At 37.8% G+C, this 24,112-nt stretch overlaps 1 protein-coding gene and 1 pseudogene across 4 annotated transcripts in view; one reads left to right on the top strand and one right to left on the bottom strand.

The window, feature by feature from the left end:
- Sorbs2 (sorbin and SH3 domain containing 2) overlaps positions 1-24,112 on the bottom strand; it is a 134,127-nt gene that overhangs the window by 65,379 nt on the left and 44,636 nt on the right. For 3 of the 4 annotated variants that reach the window (XM_042700284.1, XM_042700292.1, XM_042700300.1), the window contains exon 1: positions 579-602. In XM_042700284.1, the coding sequence (XP_042556218.1) occupies positions 579-602 (24 nt within the window). Of the gene's footprint in view, positions 1-578; positions 603-1,365; positions 1,539-5,820; positions 5,960-20,230; positions 20,356-20,590; positions 20,618-24,112 lie in introns of those variants that run through there. The other variant, XM_042700277.1, reaches the window with a different exon arrangement.
- Positions 21,772-22,302, top strand: LOC122125737 (annotated as a pseudogene).

Below are 24,112 nucleotides of genomic sequence, written 5' to 3'. Positions count from 1 at the left end.
ACACTGGAGGCAGAAATCCTAAAAGAGACACAAACATCAAAACACCACCACCAGAAACATGTAATCATCCTAAACAAAAAAGTCACAATCGCTGCCTGAACTTTTCCTGTTAAATGTGATCATTATCAGTTCCAACCCAGACCTCTAGGAATATATAGTCACATTTAACATTCAGGTCTAAGTATCTAACAGGTCTACAAAGCCCAGCACCTGCTGTGCTGATTTACTGTGACATCAACCCTAATACAGATGCTTAGAACAATCAGGTCTTAACTTTTCTCTCAGTATGTAAAATGTGTGAGTCTCATCCAACAAATACGCACTTCAAAAGACAAGAAAACCCCCTCTGTTTTATCCTTAATTCAGCTGGGATGTTTCCAATGTTACTGCAGCTTCCCCCCCCCCCCCCCCTTTCTTTCCCATTCTTCGTGTGCCTTCCCTTCCATGTTTCGCATTCCAGGGAAGCCCCTCTTGGCAACACCTCAGCCCTTTATGTGGGTTCACCAGGAACAGCATATTCAGCCCCAGATCCCAGCTCATAGCCCCTGCCCCTTCCTACCCCCCACCTCCAGTTTCACCTGCAAAGAAGTCGAGGCGATCATCCTGGTTTCCCAGGCTTCTTTCTGCCGACTAGCACAAGCCTCCTCCTCAAGTGGACTTGCCTGGCACCAGCAGCTGCCTGCCCAGGCTCTGCTACTGAGGAGCTGTGCCAGAAGAGGCTGCCCCAACACACTGAGCAATGCTTTGGCAGAGTTTAAAGACTAAAAAAGAATTAATAAAAAAAAAAATCCCAACACTTTCACTGATCGTCCGGGGAGGGAGAGCTCTCAGCAGGCCCAGCTGAAGCGGGCCACTGGGTGTGTGCGGTGCCTTGCTTCCTTTAGCTCTTCCTGCCTTGCTCCAGCTGATCTCACCTCGCTAATACTCCCAGTCTCCTGGTGTTAACACACATCCATTTCAAGAAACACATCGCTGGGTTCTTTGCAGGGCATGTGGGAATTCATGCTGCCAAGAGAATTCACTATTTTATTTTTGTTGTTGTTTTTGCTGTTTCATCTCTGTTTCTATTTTCTCTCTATGGCTCTATGTCTCCTTGGTAAACAGGTTTTTTTTTTGAAAAGAAATGTCATTTCATAAAATCACAATGTTCATGGTCTGTAATGCAATGGCAAACCGGATTGCCTGATTGTCTTCAGTGGACAGCTCTGTGTCTTTGTGACAGAGCGCAATATTCCCGGGAGCTCAGATAGCTGGGAGGGCATCCTCATTATGTAAGACCCCAGGCATGCACAAAGCCGCGCACAATCCACCCTTTGTCGTGGCTGCGCGCAGACCCAGGCAGACGCCCATGCTGGCGATTCTCACCGTTCTAATTGCTGTGGGGATTCCAGACTCATCCACCGGGCCGATCCCCGGGTAATGCGGGGCTTTGATGACGGTCACTCTCTTCTCTTCCTCGGACGATCTGTACAGGGGGATTGAGCTGCCTGTGGTGCCGTCCAGAGACTGCACATGCTGGGAGGACGCTTCTGCAGAATCTGGGCCGAAAACACATCGTAAATTAGCGGGGCCTCTTGAACCTTGTTGCCAGTTGTGACTTACGAGTCCTTATTTCCATGACCATGTTTTAACACGCATGGATCTTATTTTTGCCCTACTCACATGTAGATAGATCGTGTAGGTGTGTACCGGACAGGCTTCAAACAGCAAAGACCTCACCGTCTTGTACAGAACGGTGGGGAGAGAGCACTTTACTGTGTTGCCTCCTCTTTCCATTGGGGTAGGGGAGGAGGAGGGAGAGGATAAAAATCAATTTTATGGATGCGAAGCCCAAGTCCAGACAAGTTTAGTAATTTTTCCCGGCTCCTAATTTATACAAATATTAATCTTGTGAGATTGCTGACAGCTATTTTAGAAAAAGCAATAAAATGTACTTTGAGAAGAAAAGATTAGATTATTGAGCCAATGACAGAGATTTCATTTAAAAAACAACAACACAAATCACTTAAAAGTTTTATGTTCAATTCAGTCTGGTACCTGGAATTTTAACAACTAAAAGGTGAGAATGGAAGGGTCACAATTCCTCGTTAGCCTGGGCAGAGAAGTCGGTGTGACTCCTTCTCTATGGAGAGATGCTGGACACGGTGGGGCGGGTGTGTGAGGCACCCCTACCCCCACCAAGCTCAAAAGTGTACCCAGATGGGAAGTGAGACCCTATCTCTATCTCAAAGTTACTAGCAAAATCAAGACTGGAGACATGGCTCAAGTGGCAGAGCCAATATAAGGACCTGAATTCAAACTCTAACAGTGGAACAAATGAATTATATAACATTAATGTGGAGGTGAAGGATTATGAATAACTTTTATTTTTTTTATTTTTTTATTTTTTGGGTCTGGTCGTGGGGCCTGAACTCTGGGCCTGTGCGCTGTCCCTCAGCTCTTTTAGCTCAAGGCTAGCACTCTACCACTTGAGCCACAGCGCCACTTCTGGCTTTTTTCTTTTTGCTTATGTGGTGCTGGGGAATCGAACCCAGGAACTCATGCATGCAAGGCAAGCACTCGACCACTGAGCCACCTCCCCAGCCCATGAATAACTTTTAAAATGATTGTCATGAACTGAAGTTGATTTAAGTATCCAAGATAGGCATGATATCTTTGGTTAGGCCTTAAAATACCAAAGCCATGACTTTTTATCTTTTGAAGGAAATAATTTATCTGAGGATATAAACTAGATAAGGTGGAACACATTTCTATCTTCTTGTTATTTTCACTAACTTCCAGTGTACTTTCAGAAATAACAGAAAGCACAAATATGCACTATACCTTCCATTTACTCTGAGTGCAAAAGTACTTGGAAAGATCAACATACCGTCACCCACCTGACACAATTAGTAATATGACTTCCTGCTTTTCAGCAGTTAATGTCAAAATTTTAGAGACCAAGAATGACACTTCATTTATACAATTTAGGTCACAATTTGGCAGGTGGACCACTTAGGAAGTTCTTTTACAAATGGAAACAGAAAAGCCTTTCTATACCAGGATAGGATTCATTTACTTCACTCAAACACACATGTATATGAGGGGAATTATGCACAAAGATGATACAATACATACACATGGATTTTGCATGAAAAATTTATATAAAGCAACTCGAGTAAGCATTAAACAAACTTAACTGGTTTTTCTGTACTATGTATTAAACACAGGGCTGTAAGCATGCTTTTCTCAACTTTATAAGGATAGAATTAAGATCTCTCAGCTAGTCCAGTGACTACCTCCCAGCTATTCAGGAGTCTGAGATCTGGAGGACTGGGGTTCTAGGTCAGCCTAAATATAAAAGTCTGAGAGGTCTAATCTCTCTATAACCAACAAAAAGCTGGGCTAGAGGCATGTCCAGCTGAGCAAGAAAGCCAAGCAAAGGCAAGGTTGTGAATTCTAACCCTGGTACATCTTCTAAGATAAGAATTATAACATTTAAAATAGATACTATTATTATAGCTATTATTTACTTTTGTTAGCATGTAACAGAAAAAATTTCTTATTACATTTTTGAAAAGAATGGATGTGGCTAGGACTAAGAATACTTTAGGTGCTATTGGCTATAAAACATTATTTTTTCCAAGCTATCCCAAATTAAGAAATGATATGATTTTCGGCTCTGATAAACTACTTAATTCCATAAAAGGACTGAGTACTTATTATGTACAAAGACTTACCCAAAGCAGAAAGTATCAAATCTATCTTCACCTATGGCTCATAAGATTGTATAAACAGCATATGAACTGGAAATGAGCTCTTTAGTTATTATATATGGCTCATTCACTGATTGATACCTTTACAATTTTTTCTCTTCAGCTGAATATAAAATTTACTGAGTGAGAGGAGACTTATAATTTCTTATAACTGCTTCTCCTTTCCCAGCCCTAACCAACTGGAATTCGTTCAACGTTTATATAGGGAACTTCTCTTTCTGTTGTATAACTTCCATGTAATCTATCTATTGATATGGTCCAACACCAAAGCCTGTCTATATTTGTGTGGTTTTATATTTGTGTGAGCTAAAATTGTTCATGACTACCAGCAATGGAATGAAGAGTTACATTTTGATCCTAATTATTTGGGAAAATGTTACAGCTAGAATAATGGATGGCATTTTACTTTGTATATGTGATAATGCATAGTTCCATTAAAAAAATCTGGATAGAGTGGACTCCTATTAGCACACCAGACTACATGCTGATTGTTAAAGGGGAAAAATTTTGGCACAAAAAAGTTCTAGTTTCTTATACTCCAAAAAAAGAGATCATTATAGGATGCAAAGATGGTTCCCAGGAGTAGCATTAGAGCCGGCACAAGTATATTTAGACTTCTTTAATGAGTCCCATGGCTATATTTAAAGTCTTATAGAGATTTTTGTTGACCATAGAAGCTGAGTTCCACCATATACAGGCTGAAGACGGACATAAAATGTTCATTAGTAAGCTAGGGGTATCATATTCTTTCTGGGCAGAGGCTGTGGAGTGAAGGGAGAGTGTTTGCTGTCTGCTGTGAACCAAAAAAGTGGTAGAGGCCTGTATTCTAGTGAGTCTGTGCATTGCGGGTTTGTGGGGTCTAGAGGATGCACGCTCTCTTTCTTTTGAGGAGTGTTTGTAGGCTCATTCTCTTCAGCTTCCTCTTTGCTTTGCTTCTTGTTGTTCCAGATGCTTCTAGTTTATCAACCTGACAGAAAGCTTTTCAGTCTGAATTCCCATAGTTCATTTTGGCATTTAAAAATATCATTTGAAGTTTTAATTTTAAAAACTGAGAAATATTGGTTGCATTCTTTCCCTAACCTATAGAATGTTTGTTATCTTTACATAGCACAGCATCTGTTCAAGATTCATGAGACCCTCAAAATTATATGCTTATTTTTAAAAAATATCTCTAAATCACTGTAAAAAGGAGTTTTTATTCAACCTGTCAGTTTATGAGTACAATGTATCTTGATCCATGTTACCCCTTTCATCATTCTCCCCATCTCTCCACACTCTACCTATCCCCTCAATTTTCCTAGTTCCATTTTCACATATATGCATTGAGTATTAACAAATATTCATACATCCAATTTTTTTCCTGGAGGAGAATTACATCTTTAATCTAATTTGTAATCTCTCCAGAGCTTAAGAGCTGTCTCTGTATAAAATCGTGGAGTCATACTTTCAGGGAGTTCTGTAGTCTCTTTGTCTTTCTATTCCCAAATCCTGACTAATGGCCTTCAAGCCACAGTCTATGACTGTGTGACTTGGTACTTTATGGTTTTACTGCTTTGCGAAGCAACCTGTTCTTTTGTTACACAGTGTGAACTGTGTAACAATTCTTACGTTCCATATATATGTACCTATATACACATACATAAATGTATATATGCATATGTAGCACACACATATATGTGTGTTATATGTATGTAACATGTAACATATATACATAAAACACTTACACTATGTTCTAGAACAAAAGGTCTTCCACCAAGGAATAGGCTGTTTTAATACAAAACTGTTATATGAATGTTCTGTGGGCCACATAAGCTCTTGCTTTCCTAACCACACAGTTTCTCCTCCTCATCTGCAACAGGAAATTTCAAATAACCTTCTCTGGGCTCAGATATAAATGCAGGCCTCCTCTCAGCACAGTCAGATGCCCATTTTCTCCAGGTGAATCCTCGGCTCCAACTTCTCCCTAAGCTAGGGTTGTCACATGGGGGAGTACTGCATGCTCCTTGCATACGATTGCCACCTGGCTTGGAACTGCCATGGCCATCACAGGAATGGAATGACTCACCGAGGGATCTGCCATGCTGCATGATCATGCTCGAGTTGAGAGAGGCTGGAAGAGAGTAGGCTGACGGGGAGAATGGCCTTTGATAGTAACTCATGGGACTCACAGCTCCTCCAGCGTTGCCGTTCACTGTTACCTGGCTCTGAGAAAAGCACACAGAGTCCCATTACAGCGCATAGTTCCCTGCAAACACCTCTCCTGTAGGTGACACTAAAGGACTGCTGAACAACTGCCAAATTTTTATTCTGAAAACGGACGCCAAAGAGGCAGGGCAGACTTTTTTCACTGTCTCTTTTCTCCCTTCTTTTATTGCCGAAAATCATTCCTACTTGTCAGAGGGCAGCAAAGACGGTTAGGAAGAATGGAAGCTGCCGGCCAGAGGATATGCCCCTTTGCCAATGTCCAATGTCAGTAGGAGTCACTGCCAAATAAATAGGGGGAAAATATGGCCTAACAGTTATGACTTACGCAGTGAGAACATAGACCTTGTCCTGCATACAGGATTTGAAAGGGATGGTCTTTGAGAAGAGGAAAGGGTTTGGTTCACAGACTTAGTCAGGGATATCCTGTGGTGAATGCATATTTCCAAAGCAAGGTGACTAACTTAAAACTGAAATGCTTAGATTTAGATGTCACATAGCAACCTATTCTAGAACAGTCTCTACTTGGTACAGCCTCAAAATGACAGACGCCAACACTAGTTTCTCCCTACGTCAGTCTCATTTAGTTCTCTCCCTAATAATTTTGTTTAGATTGTTGCACTATTTTATAACCTCAATAATATACATGTCTTGTTGGAGACAGTCACATATATACTTCTTTTATACTTTTACAAGATATATCTTAGTGCTGTTAATATCAATGATACTCAATAGTTTATATATATATAAATATATAATAGAATTGGATCATTTTAGTTCATTGAAGTTAAGCCCAGTACAATCTATGCACTGTACAGCATCCAGTCCTGTGCAGATTACACACTGCATGCAAATTATTAGTAAGAACATTTAGTCAAAATGACCTATAAACATGCTAACATTCATACATACAGAGAGAAAAACTCATAATTCATTGAACCTTTTCTACCTATTTTAAACTGATATTATTTACATAGGTTTCACACGCAGAAAAGTAATTGCATATTTCTGTGATTTCACTTGAAAATAATTTTTCCTCCAAAATGACCTAAAAGAAGCCCAGTGTCAGTACTTTATAGCCATGTCCCGTATGTCTTAGGATTGTACTTAATAAATACTTCAAGCTGCTAGAAAATCTTGAGAACTTTCTAGCTGAAGGGAACGAGACATTCAAATAACTGTGAGACACAGGATAGGTGAAAAGCTTCAGGACCCTCTGCGGAATGACTTGGAAAGGTTTGCCTCCTGGCCTGTATCAAGTTTAGTAGATCTTTGTTAAGCATAATTCTAGTTTTATTGTTATAATGTGTTATAATGAATGCTAAAAGCACGAGAATCAATTTTTTCGTTAAAAATTGTCAAGTTACCACAACTTGAGTATCCCTTATCCATAATTTTGGGGACCAAAAGTGTTTCAGTTTTCATATTCCTTGGATTTTGGAATATATGTATATGTGTCTACATACACACACACACACATATATATATATATATATATATATATATACACACACACACATAATGAAACCTCTTGAGGATGTACCCAAAATTAAACATAAAATTCACTTATGTTTCATATAGGAAGGAATTTATACAGTAGTTTTAGTGCCCCTGTGTTTTGAATGTAGTCTGTCACATGAAGTCAGGGTGTGAAAATTTCCACTTACAGATTCATGTTAGTCCTCAAAAAGTTTCAGATTTTGTAGAATTTTTGAATTTGGATATTGGGATTAGGGCTACTTAAGTTGTATGTTACTATGGGGTTACGAAACTGATTCTGAATCCTATTTTGATAGTTTTAATGATATTGAACAGAGATTCAAGTAGTGATTTAAAAATAAAGTCTATTTCTTTCTATTATGGTAAAGTCTATTTGTTCTATTGTGGTAAACCAATCCAAGTACTATTGGCTTTTAGAGAACATGTTATCATTAGAATGAAGTAATGATTATGATAAACATCATGGGAAATCTATATATAATACACTGATAATTGGAATCAATTTCAGCCATAGGCATGTCTAATTATTCATGCATAACTATACACACAACAGGATGCAATAGAGTCTTACAGATAGAAAATTAAATAGGTTTGTACATGAGTTCATTTACTTTTACTACTTGTCATTTTTTAAAGAATATTCCTTAATGTTTCTGAATTTAAGAACCAATTAAAAAACAGTAGTTCTTGGGAGGGAGAGCCATCTCTGACAAACTTGGTACCACTAGTACCAATGGCTGGTTATCTGTAGTGATGGGGTTAATATTTTAGTAGGGTTAATATTGGAAAATACTTTATAACAAGCCATAGGATCAACACTGAATCATTTCAAATGAAATGAAAAAAATAAAACACCCAAGTATATTCTATTTTTTGTAACTTCATGTCTTAAAATTTTATGGCTTCCTGTAACATTTCCCTATGCATTAAAGTTACAGACCTATGGCCTTGGTATAATTTCAAAACAACACAACACAAATTTTATCAATGATAGAGATCACTGGGAAGTTCTTGATATCAGTGTTAGAAAAAATTCCCATACTTTGATCTCTAATTAAGTTTCATTCAAATGGAAGCCGTACCTCCACATTATATACATGAGAATCTATGCCATAGAAGTTTCAAGCACATTAACAACTCATAAATCATTTACTAGTGCGTGGTTAACATATAGACAAAGATATACTATATAATATATGTGGAAACAAAGGAGGAGGCAACAATGCTCAAAGAGAAATGTACTTATTACCTTGCTCATGTAACTGTAACCTCTCTGTACAGCATTTTTACAATAAAAATGTAATATATATATATATATGTGTGGAAAACGTATTTCTGTAGTAGAAAAGATATCACTGATATATAATATAAAATTATATTCACAAGTTTCCAAATTAGATATAATTGCTTAGAAAAAAAGAATTTAAAAAATCACAGGGTGAAATTTCTAGAGTATAGATAAAATTATTTACATCTTTCCTAAATGACAAAGAAGTTTAAAAGATTCAGCAGTTAGTGAAAGAAAAGTAAGAAAAACTAGTATCATGCAGTGAAGTAATCATATAAAAAACAAAGATATCTGAACTATTTACTCAGGACATATTAATGTAAAAGTGTGAGTGGTATAAATACTGGGCTAAAACTTTTTAAAAAAAATTTAGATTTTCTGCATAATGTAACCGTGGCAACATTTGTCTAAATTCCTGAGGTCCATTCTTCTTGTTCTTTTAAGATAAATCACGATTGTGCTCACGAGCCACAGCCACAGAGCAAACCACACCATAGCAGCGCCACCTTAAGTCATTCCAAACTGAATGAAGGGAATATAAGTCAGATTTTCAGCATAAAGTGGGCTTAATGAGGGTAACTAGTGGAGTTCCCTGACAGATGGTATAGGATTGGTTTGCTAATCAACACCTACACGAATATCGAATTGCTCAGCTGCAAAACCAGATGGCAAATAAGAAATCAGTCGTTTAAAAAAAATGGTGGAGGCAAAGGAAGGAAGAATAATTACATGACTAGCAGCAGGGGTAGTTAAGAGGGTGCCATCTGTCACAGCGGACCTCTGACCCCTCCCCGTCCCTCCCCCCATCCAGGTTGGGGAAGGTGTCTCAGAGCAGTCAGTGGTGTCAGCTTCATCCAGCTGTAGCTCTGCAGACTACCTGTGGAGGAGTCACTCTCAGAGTGGGAGGAGCTCATCCAAGGTGGAGACAGCCTGTGGTCGGGCTGTGGATAAAACTTTCAGGAGCCAGAGGAAAGTGCTTATATAGACAATGCAGATGGCTCTGGAGCTTCTCAAGGTGAAAGAGCTCCAGATTATCAATCATGTTGGGCTGAGCCAATGTCTGGTGAAAAGGTGGACTGGTTCAAAGGCATCCCATGAAAAGGGGATGAAGAGGCTTCTGGTGTGGTTTGTCTGTGTGTCTGTGAAGCAGTTCCCTCCAACACACTGGCAGTTAAGTGTTGATTCCCAAGCTGTGTTTGGAGAAAAAATAAGAAGAGATATAAATCATCCAATTAATAAAAACAGCTCTCTTTTGCAACTGGCAGAGAAGGCAGAGTACTGGTTTTATTTGCAAGCACTTTAAGGAAACTATATTCAGATGGATTAGGTGCCAAACACACAGCACAGAAGAAGCTTGAAAAACATGAAAATGAATCCAGCCAGTGATTTTTGGAAACGAGACCAGTTTTCACACAGCACAGTAATGTGAGTTTGGATAACAGCGTGAGTGTTGGCATAATGGAATTTCTTTCTAACAAGTTTTTGTCCTGGTGATGGTGAAATGATATGGGGTTGGCAGAACTGGTTGGCAGATTGGTTGGCAGAATTAGTTTGGCCTTTAAAACAATCTCATAACATAGTTTCTCTTATTGACTTTCCACTGGCAAATTGACTCCCAAGAATAAATCAATATGCCTAATACTACCCCCTGATTTATAGATTTCAGCATTCATCAAACTAGAAACCACTGAATAGAAAGGGTATATTGGGACTCTTTTCCACTTACTGGGTCTGTTCTTTAATTTCTCTAGAAAATACTAAAAGAATTGCACATTAGAGTGTCCTAGCAGTGCAAACTAGGTGCTTACATGTGAAAGTGAGTGAAGACAAACACCAGCCTCTGATAAATGGTTAGAACTACTAATGGTATTAACTCTCAGGGAAAGGAGAAAGAAACTGAAGGAGAAATAGAAGGTTTAAGATTGTCAAAGCTATCTATGTAGGACCTAGCTAGACTTGATGAAGGAAAGGGAAAACCTAACTGGGACAGGTTTTTGTAGCCTTCAGGTACAGTGCTACTGTCTGACCACATATGTTGGATATGATGATAAACATCAAACTCAATAAATGAACTAAACTCTGAGTTTGTTCCCCTTATCCTTCCCCACCTGCCAGAATAGAAGGTTTTCTTTTGGAAGTGTGTTTGAGGTGGTGCTGATTGTAAGATGCTTAGGAGTATTATGGGATACTAGTACAAAGATGAGGAACGGATGAAAGAGAAAGGTCTAAACTTAGAGCTATTGCTTAATAAAGATTTTTCAGGGTACCATTGGGTGTCTTGTTCAATCATAATTGTAACAGTCCCTTCTGTCATGCAGACTGTTGGTTTTATAAAAGTCATAATTACATGTTTCTTCAGATTTTTACTACAAAACACCAGGTGCTGTTGGCTCATGCCTATAATCTTAACTACTCAGGAGTCAGATCGGAGAATCTGGTTCAAAGTCAGACTGAACAGAGAAACCTATGAGATGCTTATCTCCAATTCACCAACAAAAAGCTGGAAATGGAGGGGTGGCTCAAGTGGTAGAATGCCGGCCTTAGGTGAGAAAGTCAAGTGAGAGTGTGAGGTCCTGAGTTCAAGCTCTAGTACCAGCACCCACCCTTGCAAAACAAAAACAAAAACAAAAACAAACCTTTAAAAGTCTCTCTGGGCCATAGATTACTTAGAACTTTGATGAATGTTATTGATTGTTCTTGGAAGAAAACCCACATAAACTTCAGGGGTTTAAAAACACTTGAAAGCACATTTTTAATCTACCTAGGTTAAGAAACTTTATCCTTTCATATATATATATATATATATATATAATATGATATGATATGTATGTCCTTGTTCTATTTTTTAAGTATTGTTATTTTAAATGTGATACATTTTACTTCTGTGATTTTTAAATTCCTAGGTTTAACTGACAGAACCTTCACCTCGACTTAAAATACTTTATTAGAAATCTATCCCTTTCACTAGTAAATATTTAAATATTTACAAAAGTTTCAGATTTGATTGGAAGTAGAATTATAATATTATAAAACTATAATGATTATAATTTACTATACTCCAATTTTGTCCAATTCTTAATGGACTTGGGCATAAAGCAGTCCCTGGACAGTGTCAGCAGAATCTCTATGCAAATATGAAGTTTTACTTAGTTTCCATATAACCTGAATTTTAAAAAATTGCTTGTGTTAAATAACATAAATTGTAAAAAGGATTTGTCAGCTCAAATGCAATTTTTTCCTTCTAAAATCAGAAGGTAAATTAAAAGACTGACATGGAATTCTAATTGACTTTGGCTGGAAACATGTCAAAAACTAAGGTATATTCTTTCTAAAATTGCCACAGTTGTAGATAATTTGATCATTGGTTCGATTTTAAAGTATTGTGTCTAGGAATGGTTTCTAATCCATTCATTTATTCTTCCAAAGAAAATGCCCACAGAAAGATTTCACCTTTGGAGTTTCTGTCACCTTCTCCTGTTATCTTTTAAAGCATAGATATAGACATTTATGAATGTATGTGTGCGTGCATGCATATGCATGTGAGTCTGTATGTGAGTACATGTGCACATGAGTGCATGTGTGTGAATATATGCATGGCTGCATATATGTGTGTGTAAGTTACAGATGAAATACATGACTCTTAATAAATCACAGTACATTTGAATTTACGTAACTAGTTCTGTGAAATCCAGTAGCTGTAAAAGGATTTGAAATACTTCTGAGATTGTGCCCTTGGAGTTCTTCTATATTACCTTGATCTGGACATTAACACTCAAGAAGAAAGAGAACCATCTCAGATGTGATTTCCCCAGAGGAAAGTATGAGAAAAGAAGCAAGATTCTGTGGGAAAAGGAAGAAACAGTTTTTTCCCCACTCTGGATTACATTGCAACAAGGGAAGTTAGCTTTAAAACAGACCCACATGCACACTGCATTTATTGGCAGAAAAAAGTCACCCTACTTGCTTTGTGCTTTCTTTATGTCAAAACCATGCGAGGATAAGGCATTAGAAGATGGATCAAGGGGCACTAACTTTTTGATGAATCTAAGTTGATTTTGCTGTCTTTACCTATTCAGGGAGGAGCTAGAAACACCAAGCTTACCTAGTCTTCAGCAAAGAAAGACAGAGTAAGCAAACCTGAACATACCTACATACTAACAGAGAACACCTGTAATTCAAAACCACATTGAGCCACTCTGTCCAAACAAGTTCAACCCAGAACAGGAGGAAAAAACCCAGGGTTTTTTTTTTGGGGGGGGGCAGGTGGGGAGGGCAATTTAGAGCTCCTTGAGGAATTAAGGAGGCGTGAACTCCAAAGAGGCTGAACATTAGAGGGGAAAAAGCACATTATGTTAGATGCATTGCAAATACAAGAGTTGGTCATGGGCCAGGAAGATATTTGGAATACACAAATCAAGGAGGCTATAAGGAGACAGAGAATGACAAGACTGTGACAGAGTAGAGAAAGCACATCCCCACAAGGGTGGGCAGACTTCCTCTGATTTAAAGCATGGCCGAAGCTAACTCATATTTTCTCTAAAAATCACATGGTCACTGATGATTTCATTGATTTGATTATAAAGTAATTAAAAATTGAAAACAGGTGTTTCTCAAGAACATATTTTTGTTTTGTTTTTGACAGTCCTGGGGTTTGAACTCAGGGCTTTGTGCTTGCTAGGTATGAGCTTACTCAATGTCAGAACGAGCAAGCAAAGGGATTTTTGTTGGTTTTTATTTTTGCATTTAAAAAATTTGAGTTAATAACACACTAAGAAAAACTATTACCCTTGGATTTATATGAAAATCAGTTTTTACCTCCTACCCCAAGATCCATCCTCAATGCTCTGTCTTCTCTTTTGACAGGGCATACTTTCCTAAGTGGCTGGGAAAAGCTGCCCAGCAACTGTGTTTGTACCATGAGAGACCTTTTTCTGGTCACAGCTGTCTGTGTAGAAGAAGGAAAATTCACAGAAATAAACTAGGTCACTTGGGCTCTGCTTACATCTAGAAATTTAAATTCTGTGATCCTAAATGCCCTAGTCCAGATACTCAAATGCATGGAGCTAGAGAATGTTACATGTATCACAAGCAAACTAAAAGAAGAAAAAAGGCAGGACAGGGAATTAAGGAGATACTAGGACTGAGTGGCTTCCTGTCATTCCCTTGGTCCCCTAAGGCTACTTGCATCCCAAGGATACAGGATGGCCCCATGGCCTTGCCATTAAGAACTATCTTAAGCAGAGACCTCCACAGACAAGGTCCTGGTATAACTGGTGGTCTAAAATGGCTGCACAGATACAGGAACATGGATGGAATGTGGCTTGTGAAACAGGAAAGGAAATATGTCTTCTGTATTCTGTGGTATTCAGATTTGGAACATGGTATTACACTTAGGAAGCTGTCTTATTTTCAGAACATTGCAGAAGATGGGTAATAAGTATCAGATGGCATGCAAAACAGAGAGAAGAATCTGCTGGTCGTTGCTCTAGACAGCTCTGGACCTTTGCTTAATCTCCCTTGATCTTAGTATCTTCACGTGTAAAGTCCAAAGCCCATCACCTGAAGTTTGTGAAAATCCAGTGAGATCAGGCAAATGTTGAGTGCAGTGTCTGGGATATGGCCTCAGCTATAAAAAATGAGAATTATTGGAAGGGAAAAGGCATAGAAGGAGCAGGGATTCTTTGCACCAAGCCAAGTGCAGCAAAGAGAAAACAGTTACAAGAAAGCTATCTTGGAGAAGGAAGAAAAATCTCATCTTTCTTTTTCCCAGGAGATGAATATGTTGAGTTTAAGGAGGGCAGACCAATATTGTAACTACTTTCTAGGAATTTGATCTCATGTTTGTCCAAGCACTGAATTACTGTCTCATATATAGTGGAGCTCTTCATTCAAGAAGGGGCTGATTTTTAATTTGATTTGGAGACATTGAAAGGAGGAATCTATGTGATTTTAAAGTTCATATTGCACACCCAAATGCACTGCCTTCTTTAACTTCTCTGCCTTGATCCCATAGAGCAAACCAAGTGAGTGTTCCCTCCTTTCTACATGACAGTCAGACAAATTCTCTTCCGAGTTCCCAAATTAAGTGCAGTAGCAGCTGTGGGAGTGAGGCATGGGCAGATGATTGATTATGTTGTTTTATAAGGGAAGGACTAAGTTTATCCTTCAAAAGCAAAAGGCACAGTTTGAAAATTCATGGAACTCCAGGGTGTGGCCTTTTGCTAGCTCTTCAAGCTTCTGGCTCATCACTGAGCTGACATGACAATTTTAGCAACTACATATTTGTTTTCCCAATAGCATACCTTATTTAGTGGACTTGCAATGCATAAATTTGTGGGAAGTACACTTAAAAGTTTACAGTATAGAAAACCATACATCAAATTTGTCACATAGGAAGATAATTCCCAACAGTGACCTATAGCTTTCTTTTTACACTAATGGTCAATCTGTGGGGCTAACAAACACACCGATGAAACTTCTAAACTGTAAAAACTTACTTTTCATTTCTTACCAGGGTGTGTTTCTATTTTTTGTGTTTGCTAGTTTCATGGGAGTCTAATTCTTTACCACAGCATATAGTTGGATTATTCATAGAGAGTACAGTTTACAAGACTTGACATTTACTAAGTGTTTGTGTCAGGATGTGGAATGTAAGTATTAAAGATGGAAAGGTCACATTGTAGAAGACCACCACATAGAAAATGATGCCTAACTACGAAGTTTATCACAATAATAAAAGTGGGGAAACTAAATACCCATTGATGGATGAACACACAAAGAATATGTAGTATATTTATTCAAAGGACTATTCTTCAGCAATTACAAAAAGAAGTAAGGCTATGGTTATGTCATGGAAAAGCTTAGAGGATGTTATATAGGGGGTCTTAAACAGTCAAAGAAAGACAAATATGGCATGTTCCACTTATTTGAGGCATCTTCAATAGTTGAACCCATAGAAGCAGAGAGAAGAATGGTTGTTAGTGGCTGTGGTTAGGATACGATGAAGACCATGTTTAAGTGTCGATTTCAGTTGTACAAGAGGAGCAAATTCTGTTGAGCATCATCCCTACAGTGTATAGTACAGTGCACCTAAAAGTTGTCAAGAGGTTAGATCTCATGCTATACGGGCTTGATCAAATTTAAAAAAATCACAGCTTTATGCTGTCCTTTGACAAAGTACTGTCAGACTATTCGCTCTCTTGAAGCAAACCGTTAGTCTGATGAAATAAATGTGTCTGAAATACACTTGATGAAATAACCTCGTAAACTTATAGCTACCAAAAAGGGCTGTTGAAAATAATTCATTTTCCACTCAGGTGCACAGTTTGGAAAGACGCTTAAAGACTCATCTAGTAAATGGAAGGAATTTCTACATAGCAGATACTATACCACAATCCCTACATACATCATCTCACTCAACCCTCACAGCATCTCTCAGAGGTGAGGGCTATTATTAGCCCCCTTTTATAGTTGAGAACATGAGGCTCAGCCAAGATTAATAGCTGTACATGAGGTCTGGTGATAATCACATCTTGAAAGAGGCGACTGTGCAATTGCTGAGCTACAGGTGTTTCTGAATTTCACACCAACAGAGTCCCCACCCCCACCTCCAATCAATGTGAGTTCTCATAGCTCATGTTATACTTGCCATTTCAGTAACACCACACAGTTAACTGTCTCTTTTCCTTCATCTTTTCCTTTCTCGGCATCCAGCAATGCCACGCATTTTTCTGGATTTCTTTTTCCTTATCAGGACACTGATTTCAATCTCCACAGCTGGTTTTGCTTTCCTAATGTTGGTATTTCCTTAGTCTTAAACCTTGGCCTCTCTCACTTCTATACTCTAATTTTTCTGTTGATCTCACTTAGTCTCAAAGCTACAAAGGCCATCCATAAGTTGATGATAGCTTGTATTTCCAACCTGGCTCAGGACACTCTGCTTCTCCTCAGGAGTGTCTACGAGACACCTCAAATTTTTCATGTTCCCTGCTCTAACCTTAATACTTGCCCCAAACTGCCTCTCTCCCCACAGCCAATGGGAATCCATGGATGGTAATTCTATCTCCCTAATGGAATCAACCTTGACTTCTCTTTCTCTCACGTCTCCCTCACACAAGCTGTCAGAAAATCCTGTTTGCTCTACTTAGTAAATATTTGATGAATTAACAAAATGTGCCAAGATTTTAAATCTTAATTTTGGAGTCAGGCTGATACTCTGTATAATTTAGCCTACTATTTCAGGTCAGCCTGGAGAGTCACAAAAGCATGGAAATGGAAATCTGTCAAACTTAGATTTTCAAATATAATACAGCCATTCTGAGGATATGTTAGATGAGTTAAGCAGTTATAAATATTCCTATGACTTCTCCTGACTCCTGGAGTGACAGGTGAGCCGTAGTTTTCCCCTATTTCAGGCCCATCTGTAAAGTCTCAGGTTGATTTTGCTCCCTCAGCCCTTGCTGGGATTCCCCCATGTATATCTGCCTTAATCCCCATTGTGTCATGGCTTGTGTCTCCTTGTTTTCCGTGACTGCCCATTTCATAATGACCACTAGCCTAGAGGATACGCCTTGTGGTCACTGAGTTTATATTCTGACTTACTCCCTGCCAGCTGAATGTTGTGAATCGATTTGTTTTGGTGCCTCAGTTCCCTTCTCTTTAAAATAGGGATGGTAATCACAATTCCTACCTCATGGGGAGTATGGAAATTTTGTATGTAATTTTATATAATACATTATATACAATGTGTATATAATATACAACATCTAACAAAATACATAATATATATAGTATATACTATATATAGTATATACTATATATACAGCTAGGTGTATATATAGTATATATACATTGAAACAATACTTGCATATAGTAAAATGTATGTTATTGTCTTTATCAGCTGCCATTATTATTGTTGTTGTTTACTTATTTCATCAGGGTTCTCAGAAAATTTTACCTTAATTACAAAATTCTCTACCAAATGAATTTTACAACTTATGGTTTGCTAATGAAGGTAGTACTTTAAGAGATAATAAAACATCCACTTTTCTTTTAACTTACAAATCATCCATGTTTAAGTTTTCTCCATTATGGGCAAGTGATAGAGATCTAGTGTCAATCAGATATCTGTTTTCTATATTTAAAAAAATCTCTCTCTCTAGAATATATTCTGGATGATATTTCATACATCAGCTGTAGGAAATAGTGGTATACAAACTTTTTATTTTGGTACAAGTACTTTTTATACTATCAGTAGTACTGTTGTGTTATAATCGTATCTTTTTTAGTGGCTCTTGTTTACTGAGTGTTGGCTCTGTCTTGGGTAGCTGACATCTAATAGCTTTATAGTCTTGCTAGAAATGAAGGATTAATGAATATCTCATTTCATGGTTTAGGCTCACAGAGAACTTACTGTGAAGGGCACATCACACAGCCAGTGAATGAGCCTGAATTAAAATCTGTAGTTTATCCTTAAAGCTTACTCTCTTGCATTATTTAGTGGAGAAGCTGATAAGAAGGCCATATGTCTCTTTGAAACAGATAATGTCAAAAGAATGATGCTATGATAGAAAAGCGTTTGATCAGTGTACTATCTGCAGAGGTGAACTGGATAAGTTTCAGTGAAACTGAATAGTGAGCCCCAAAGGCACACTCTGCTTAAAATTAAGATAAATGTCTTCTACCCAATCATATTAGAATGGACAATTATTTGAAAAGATCTCACACCTTTAAATAAAGTGCCTCTAGCAACCAGAAGGTCTTATAGGAAACCTAGACGTTTTATGACCTCTTGAAAACCTGAAAGTAATTTAAGTATTGAATTGGTCTCAGTTTCTGACGCGATTATTCATGCAATAAGGGCTTTCAATAAATATTTTGAAGGAAGAAACTTGCAGAACACAAATTCTGGACAAAAGATCTGTGTGTATTTATTTCATGTAAAAGAGATTTTAAAAACTTGCTGACGAATTTGGTTATGTTTAAAATTATAAGATGGTTTCGTTCTCCTTTCCCTTCATGTCTGGAAACTAATGAAGCAGGAGGTTACATAAGTCGCCCAAACCAAAGGAGTTAGGGTCTCTACCATACACATAGAAGAAGAGATTGGAAAACATAAGGTACCAGTGGGTAGTCTGAGGACTGAGAGGCTGTAGTATCTGCAGACTTTGGTCTCGCTTGAGAAGGAGGTGTCTTTGGAGTCTCTGGAGAAAGCTCAGGTAGCTGTCTGTGGCTTTCAGGATTGTGTCCTGAGTGGGGAGCTATCTGAATGGATAGAGATGCTGTGTGTATCTCAGGCACTGAGGTAGAGGGCGGTAAGCAAGGATCATTGGGAAAGGATGACCCTTCAACAGGTTTGGGAAATTGTGGAGTACTACTTCCTACATCCTGGTTATGGGTTAGTTTCAAGGCAGAAATTCTCCGAGTTTGAGAATCTTGCATGTATTCCTCCTGGAGATACAGGGTATTTTCAGTTGCTGGTATAGGATCTACTGGTCGTGGATTAGTGATTTTCTGTGTATATGACACAGTGGTGTTGGATTCTTCTGAATATATGATTGTCTGGCTAGAATCTTCATTAGAAGGCATGGTTCCCTGAAGAGGTTTTTGGTTCGTAAGGTACTCTGTACAGGAGGGAGTTGGTGCATCAGTTACGAATGAGTCTAAGATGTCACCCTTTGTATGACTGGTTAGCAAGGACCTACAAAAACTCTCTTTTCTGATTGGTAGGAAGGGTTCCTAGATGGTCAAAAGTGTCCAGAAAATATGTTGAAGGAAAAATGGAGAGAAAGTCAAAGTTAGTCATGGAAGAAACCAGTGCTAATGGTATACTTAAAGATAAAGCAATGTTATAGTTTCATATTTTGCTATGTATTAAGCTGGCTGCATTTCCTTTCCTTTCCCATTAAGAATGCATTTTAACTTAATAGCAATAGTTACCCTTTCAGGAAAAAGTTTGTTTTGTTTTATTTTAGAATATACTATAAACTTTGGCTCCACTCACCTCCTGGGAAATGATGTTAATATATTTTCTTGGAGCTTATGGTTTATTTATATTATTTTTATAACAATTTTTCCTGAGTGAGGCACAGTGTAACTCACATCTCCAATCCAGAGAGTCCCATTAATTAACATCCTAACCGTTATATAGGACATAGCTATAGAATGCACAATATAGTTATTGCTGGCTTTGTACTCCAAAGCATTAGTTGTCAGCTTTTTAAGAATTAGAACAGATTCTAAATATTATGCTGAAAACTGCCACTTTCTGAGGTTAATTGGGGGAGAAAAAGCCCAAACAACAGAAGAACATATCAATATTCAATATTCAACATTTCAATATTCGAAATCCAAATCTGGCCAACAACAACAAAATACAAAAGCAAAAATATATTTAAAACAAAACACTAAGAAAGACATTGCTGAGAAAGAATCTCCAAAGCAGTAGTTTAATAACCACACAGTAGACACAAGCATGTAGGATTACCTGGGTTGGTGATCTTTTATCTTGTAGGTTTGGACGAACGCTTCTAAAGCCTTTGGCTGCAAGAGAGGAATATGTACCATCTCCATTCAATGCCTCTGGGCTTCCATCATTGTAAGCTCTCCAAGCTTTTATTAAGGAAAAACAAATTGGACACACACACACAAAAATCTACATTCACTTCAACATTTATAAAGAAAATTAAATTTTCAAAAGATAAAGTTTTCTACTAAAATTTAATGTAATATGCATCACAATGTTTGAAACTTGAGTTTCATATGAGATCAATGTGTGATGGTGAATACAGCAAAAAACAAATCTTCACAATAAATGTAATAGTTATTCAGAATATCTTTTCTGTACCTGAGTCTGGAGACTGAGAATCTCGCCCTGAAAAAACAAAAGCAGTTGAAATGAACATAAGGGAAAAACAAATGACACTGCAGTAAAAGTACTTGGCAAAGGGCCACATGCACTGTTTGTGGAGATGCTATCTCAGTTTTAAAACCCGGTACATTAAATATATTAATGAGAGGTTTGTGCCCTAGCTTTGACTTCAGTGAGGGTATCATTTATTAAATACCTATAGCATGTAATTAACTCGTGTATCAAACACTATTTTCCCCCCTCAATAATATTGCAACCATGTAATTTTAAGCTTATTCTTACCCAAGGTGAATACATGAATTTCTGAATATAAAATTAAAGGATTAAAAAGGAACTTGGTTTGTAAACAATGGATGTTCTTATAACATTATGTTACTAACTATACTTAATTCCAGTGTTAGAGTCTTTTAGTTTGTACTTTATCTTTTCACAAGGGAAAAAATGTAACTACTACATTATATGGTATTTCCAAACTACTTTCTAGACTTTTAGGATTGCTTGTCATCTTTTAAAAGTCATTTTTTTTTGGTGTCAGTCATGGGACCTGAACTCTGAGCCTGGATGCTGTCCTTAAGCTCTTCAGCTCAAGGCTAGCGCTCTACCACTTGAGCCTGCTTATGTGATACTGAGGAATTGAACCCAGGGCCTCATGCATGCAAGGCAAGCACTCTACCACTGAGCCACCTTCCCAGCCTTCACAAGTCATTTTTACTCAAACATGAAAGAGCTAAAATCTAGTTGCATATGGAAAAGAAATTCCATTTGGTAATGTGGTTAGGAATTGCCTCATCATATATTAATTATCAGTTTTATTAAGATTGTAGATTTAAGAGTCATCTATATGCCTTTTTGAGGTAATCTGTTTATATTTCTGAGTTCTGTTATATCATCTGACTCACTTCATGTAGATGTAGATAGCCTCAAATTTGGAAAGAATTGTAGGAGTCATTTAGTTTAATGCCCTGGCTTCCTTTATGTATTCCTTGGGACCATTTAAAAATTGCTATTATTTCAATCATTCTTTGTTTTCCTTCTAATGCTTCTCCAATAATGATTTTGAAGTTCAAACACATAAATTTGGAATCATAAAAATGGGTAAAGAGGCTGCCGCCATCGTACCAGCCCCTCGGGTCTCAGCGAGGCTGGGTGACTCCAGGATGGGAGACAAGCCAATTTGGGAGCAGACTGGATCCAGCTTCATCCAACCTTACTACCAGTTGTTTGATAATGACAGAACCCAACTAGGCGCAATTTGTGTCGATGCATCATGCCTTACATGGGAAGGATAGTAGTTCCAGGGAAAAGCTGCCATTGTATAGTTGTCTAGCTTTCCGTTCCAGAAAATCCAGCACAGTATCACAGCACAGGATCATCAGCCCACGCCAGATAGCTGTATCATCAGTAAGGTTGTGGGACAGCTCAAGGCTGATGAAGACCCCATCACGGGGTTCCACCAGATGTTTCTATTAAAGAACATCAATGATGCTTGGGTTTGCACCAATGACATGTGCAGGCTTGCCCTGCACAACTTTGGCTGACCTCCTCCTGACCACTTACTCATGCTGTTTCCTCCTCCCTCCTTTTTCTGATACTATCAAACTCCTCCAGATCCTCCACATATCATACACAAACAAGCAGGGCCGAAGTGGGGGTAGGTGCAGTGCTCTACCCCCCCACCAAGGTGTTGTGCATGATGTTTGGATGTTAGATTAGTTGCATCTGACAAGAGACGTTTGTGTTGTACTAGCGCATGCCTTGGAAAGCCTTAAGTAATGCAAAAGGTTGTCTTTTTTTTTTTTTTTAATCTACTGACAAGAAGTGAAGGAGAAAGCAGCTGTCTCACCGCCCAGATACTGATTTGTTCAGATGTTTCAAATGCCTCGTGATACAATAAAACCACAAAAATTTTCTTAACCAAAAAAAGTGGGTAAAGAAATACAAGTATTAAAGTATTTGCTTACTTATTTTCTTTTCATTATTGGAGTTTGAACTCAGCCTTGAGCTTGTTAAACAAGCGTAAACTACATATCTACTCTTTTGCTTTTAAGGCACCAGGTTAATTTTTCCTGGGCTGACCTTGAAATGTGATTTTCCTATCCTTACTTCCTAAGCAGCTGGAATTACAGGTGTATACCTCCAAACAAAGCTCCAAATGTTCAATTTTAGATAAAATATTTGAGACTTTATTTTCCAATTAAAGAAATAAAAAAATACACGCAAATCAGTACTGAGCACCTTACCATGACTTCAGCTCAGGTGACTAACAAATTCTCATTGTTTATTATACCTGATAACTTTATTATATGAGAATTAAGAGTCTATAAAGCAAATAGACACTATTAAATAATGTAGAGCATTATTAGAATTCTGCTCTTGGGCACTCAAGGGGAGAGATTTAATGACTGCTCAGGTGCCACACAGCGTGGACAAAAAAACAAATATGGAGGCTGAAGAAAGGAAAACCAAAAGGACAGCATTAATACTAATTATTTATAATTACTTGCTTGAGAATAGAAAGTCTATTTTAATCTCAGAGAATAATAAAATTCTCACAGAGGCAGGAAAATGGAAAATTCCATTTTTCCCCCTAAGGAAGGAAACTTGAGACACAAACCACAAGTTTCCTTAAGGGCATGAGCCAGTCCAATGGTAGTGTCAGGACCCTGTTCCTCACAGTGGCCTTGTCACCATGTGAGATATAGCACCCTTACCAACACTATCTGACTGTCATATTTTTTGTGAGATGAAATGTACTCCAATTGTTTATCTAACGGTTCTTGTTTTGGTTCTTCATAGTTTTGGCATATTGGTCTGTGTTATGATGAATTATCTAGTGGATACAACCTCTTATAAATGGAAGTAAGAGGACAAGACTGGCCCCCCAGTCGACTTTCTAGTAGGCAAGGGAACACAGAAGGCTTGGAACCTTTTCTGGAGGGAGTCTAACCCCTATATACAGTCTGTTGTATGTCAGCCATATCAACTTTGATAAATATTTATTAATTCCCTTTCAACTAACATTGAATCTGGCTAAATAAGTTCTGATAAAAGTGACTATGAGAAGTGGCACTGTGGATCAAAGTGGTAGAGCACTAGCATAAAGAGCTCAAGGCCCCATGATTGACAATAATAATAATAATAATAATAATAATAATAATAATAATAATGTGACTACAGAATGAAATTAGGCAGAAAAGATGATAACTTATTTTTTGAAATTGTAATTAAAACTTACTTGAAAAAGACCTGTCTAATAGATACCAAAAAGTCCTGTTTTAAAAATTAGATCCAAAATGCAGGAGAAATCATTCTCTGTGAATCATAGTCCTAGTGATAAAAAAATTAAAATAACCCAGAGCCAGTAGATACTCTTGTTGCTGAAGAATATTTCCTATTTCTGGAATACATCAAATTCCTATCTTGATAGTAAAGCATTACTTCTGTTCTAATAAGGTAAATAATATGAAATTTCTCCTATTCTAGTTTTAAGTATCCAAA

This window comes from Dipodomys spectabilis, unplaced genomic scaffold (genome assembly GCF_019054845.1).
Source record: "Dipodomys spectabilis isolate Male_0828 unplaced genomic scaffold, ASM1905484v1 ptg000009l, whole genome shotgun sequence".
In the NCBI taxonomy this organism is placed as follows: Eukaryota; Metazoa; Chordata; class Mammalia; order Rodentia; family Heteromyidae; genus Dipodomys; species Dipodomys spectabilis.
This window is presented reverse-complemented; position numbering and strand designations above follow the sequence as displayed.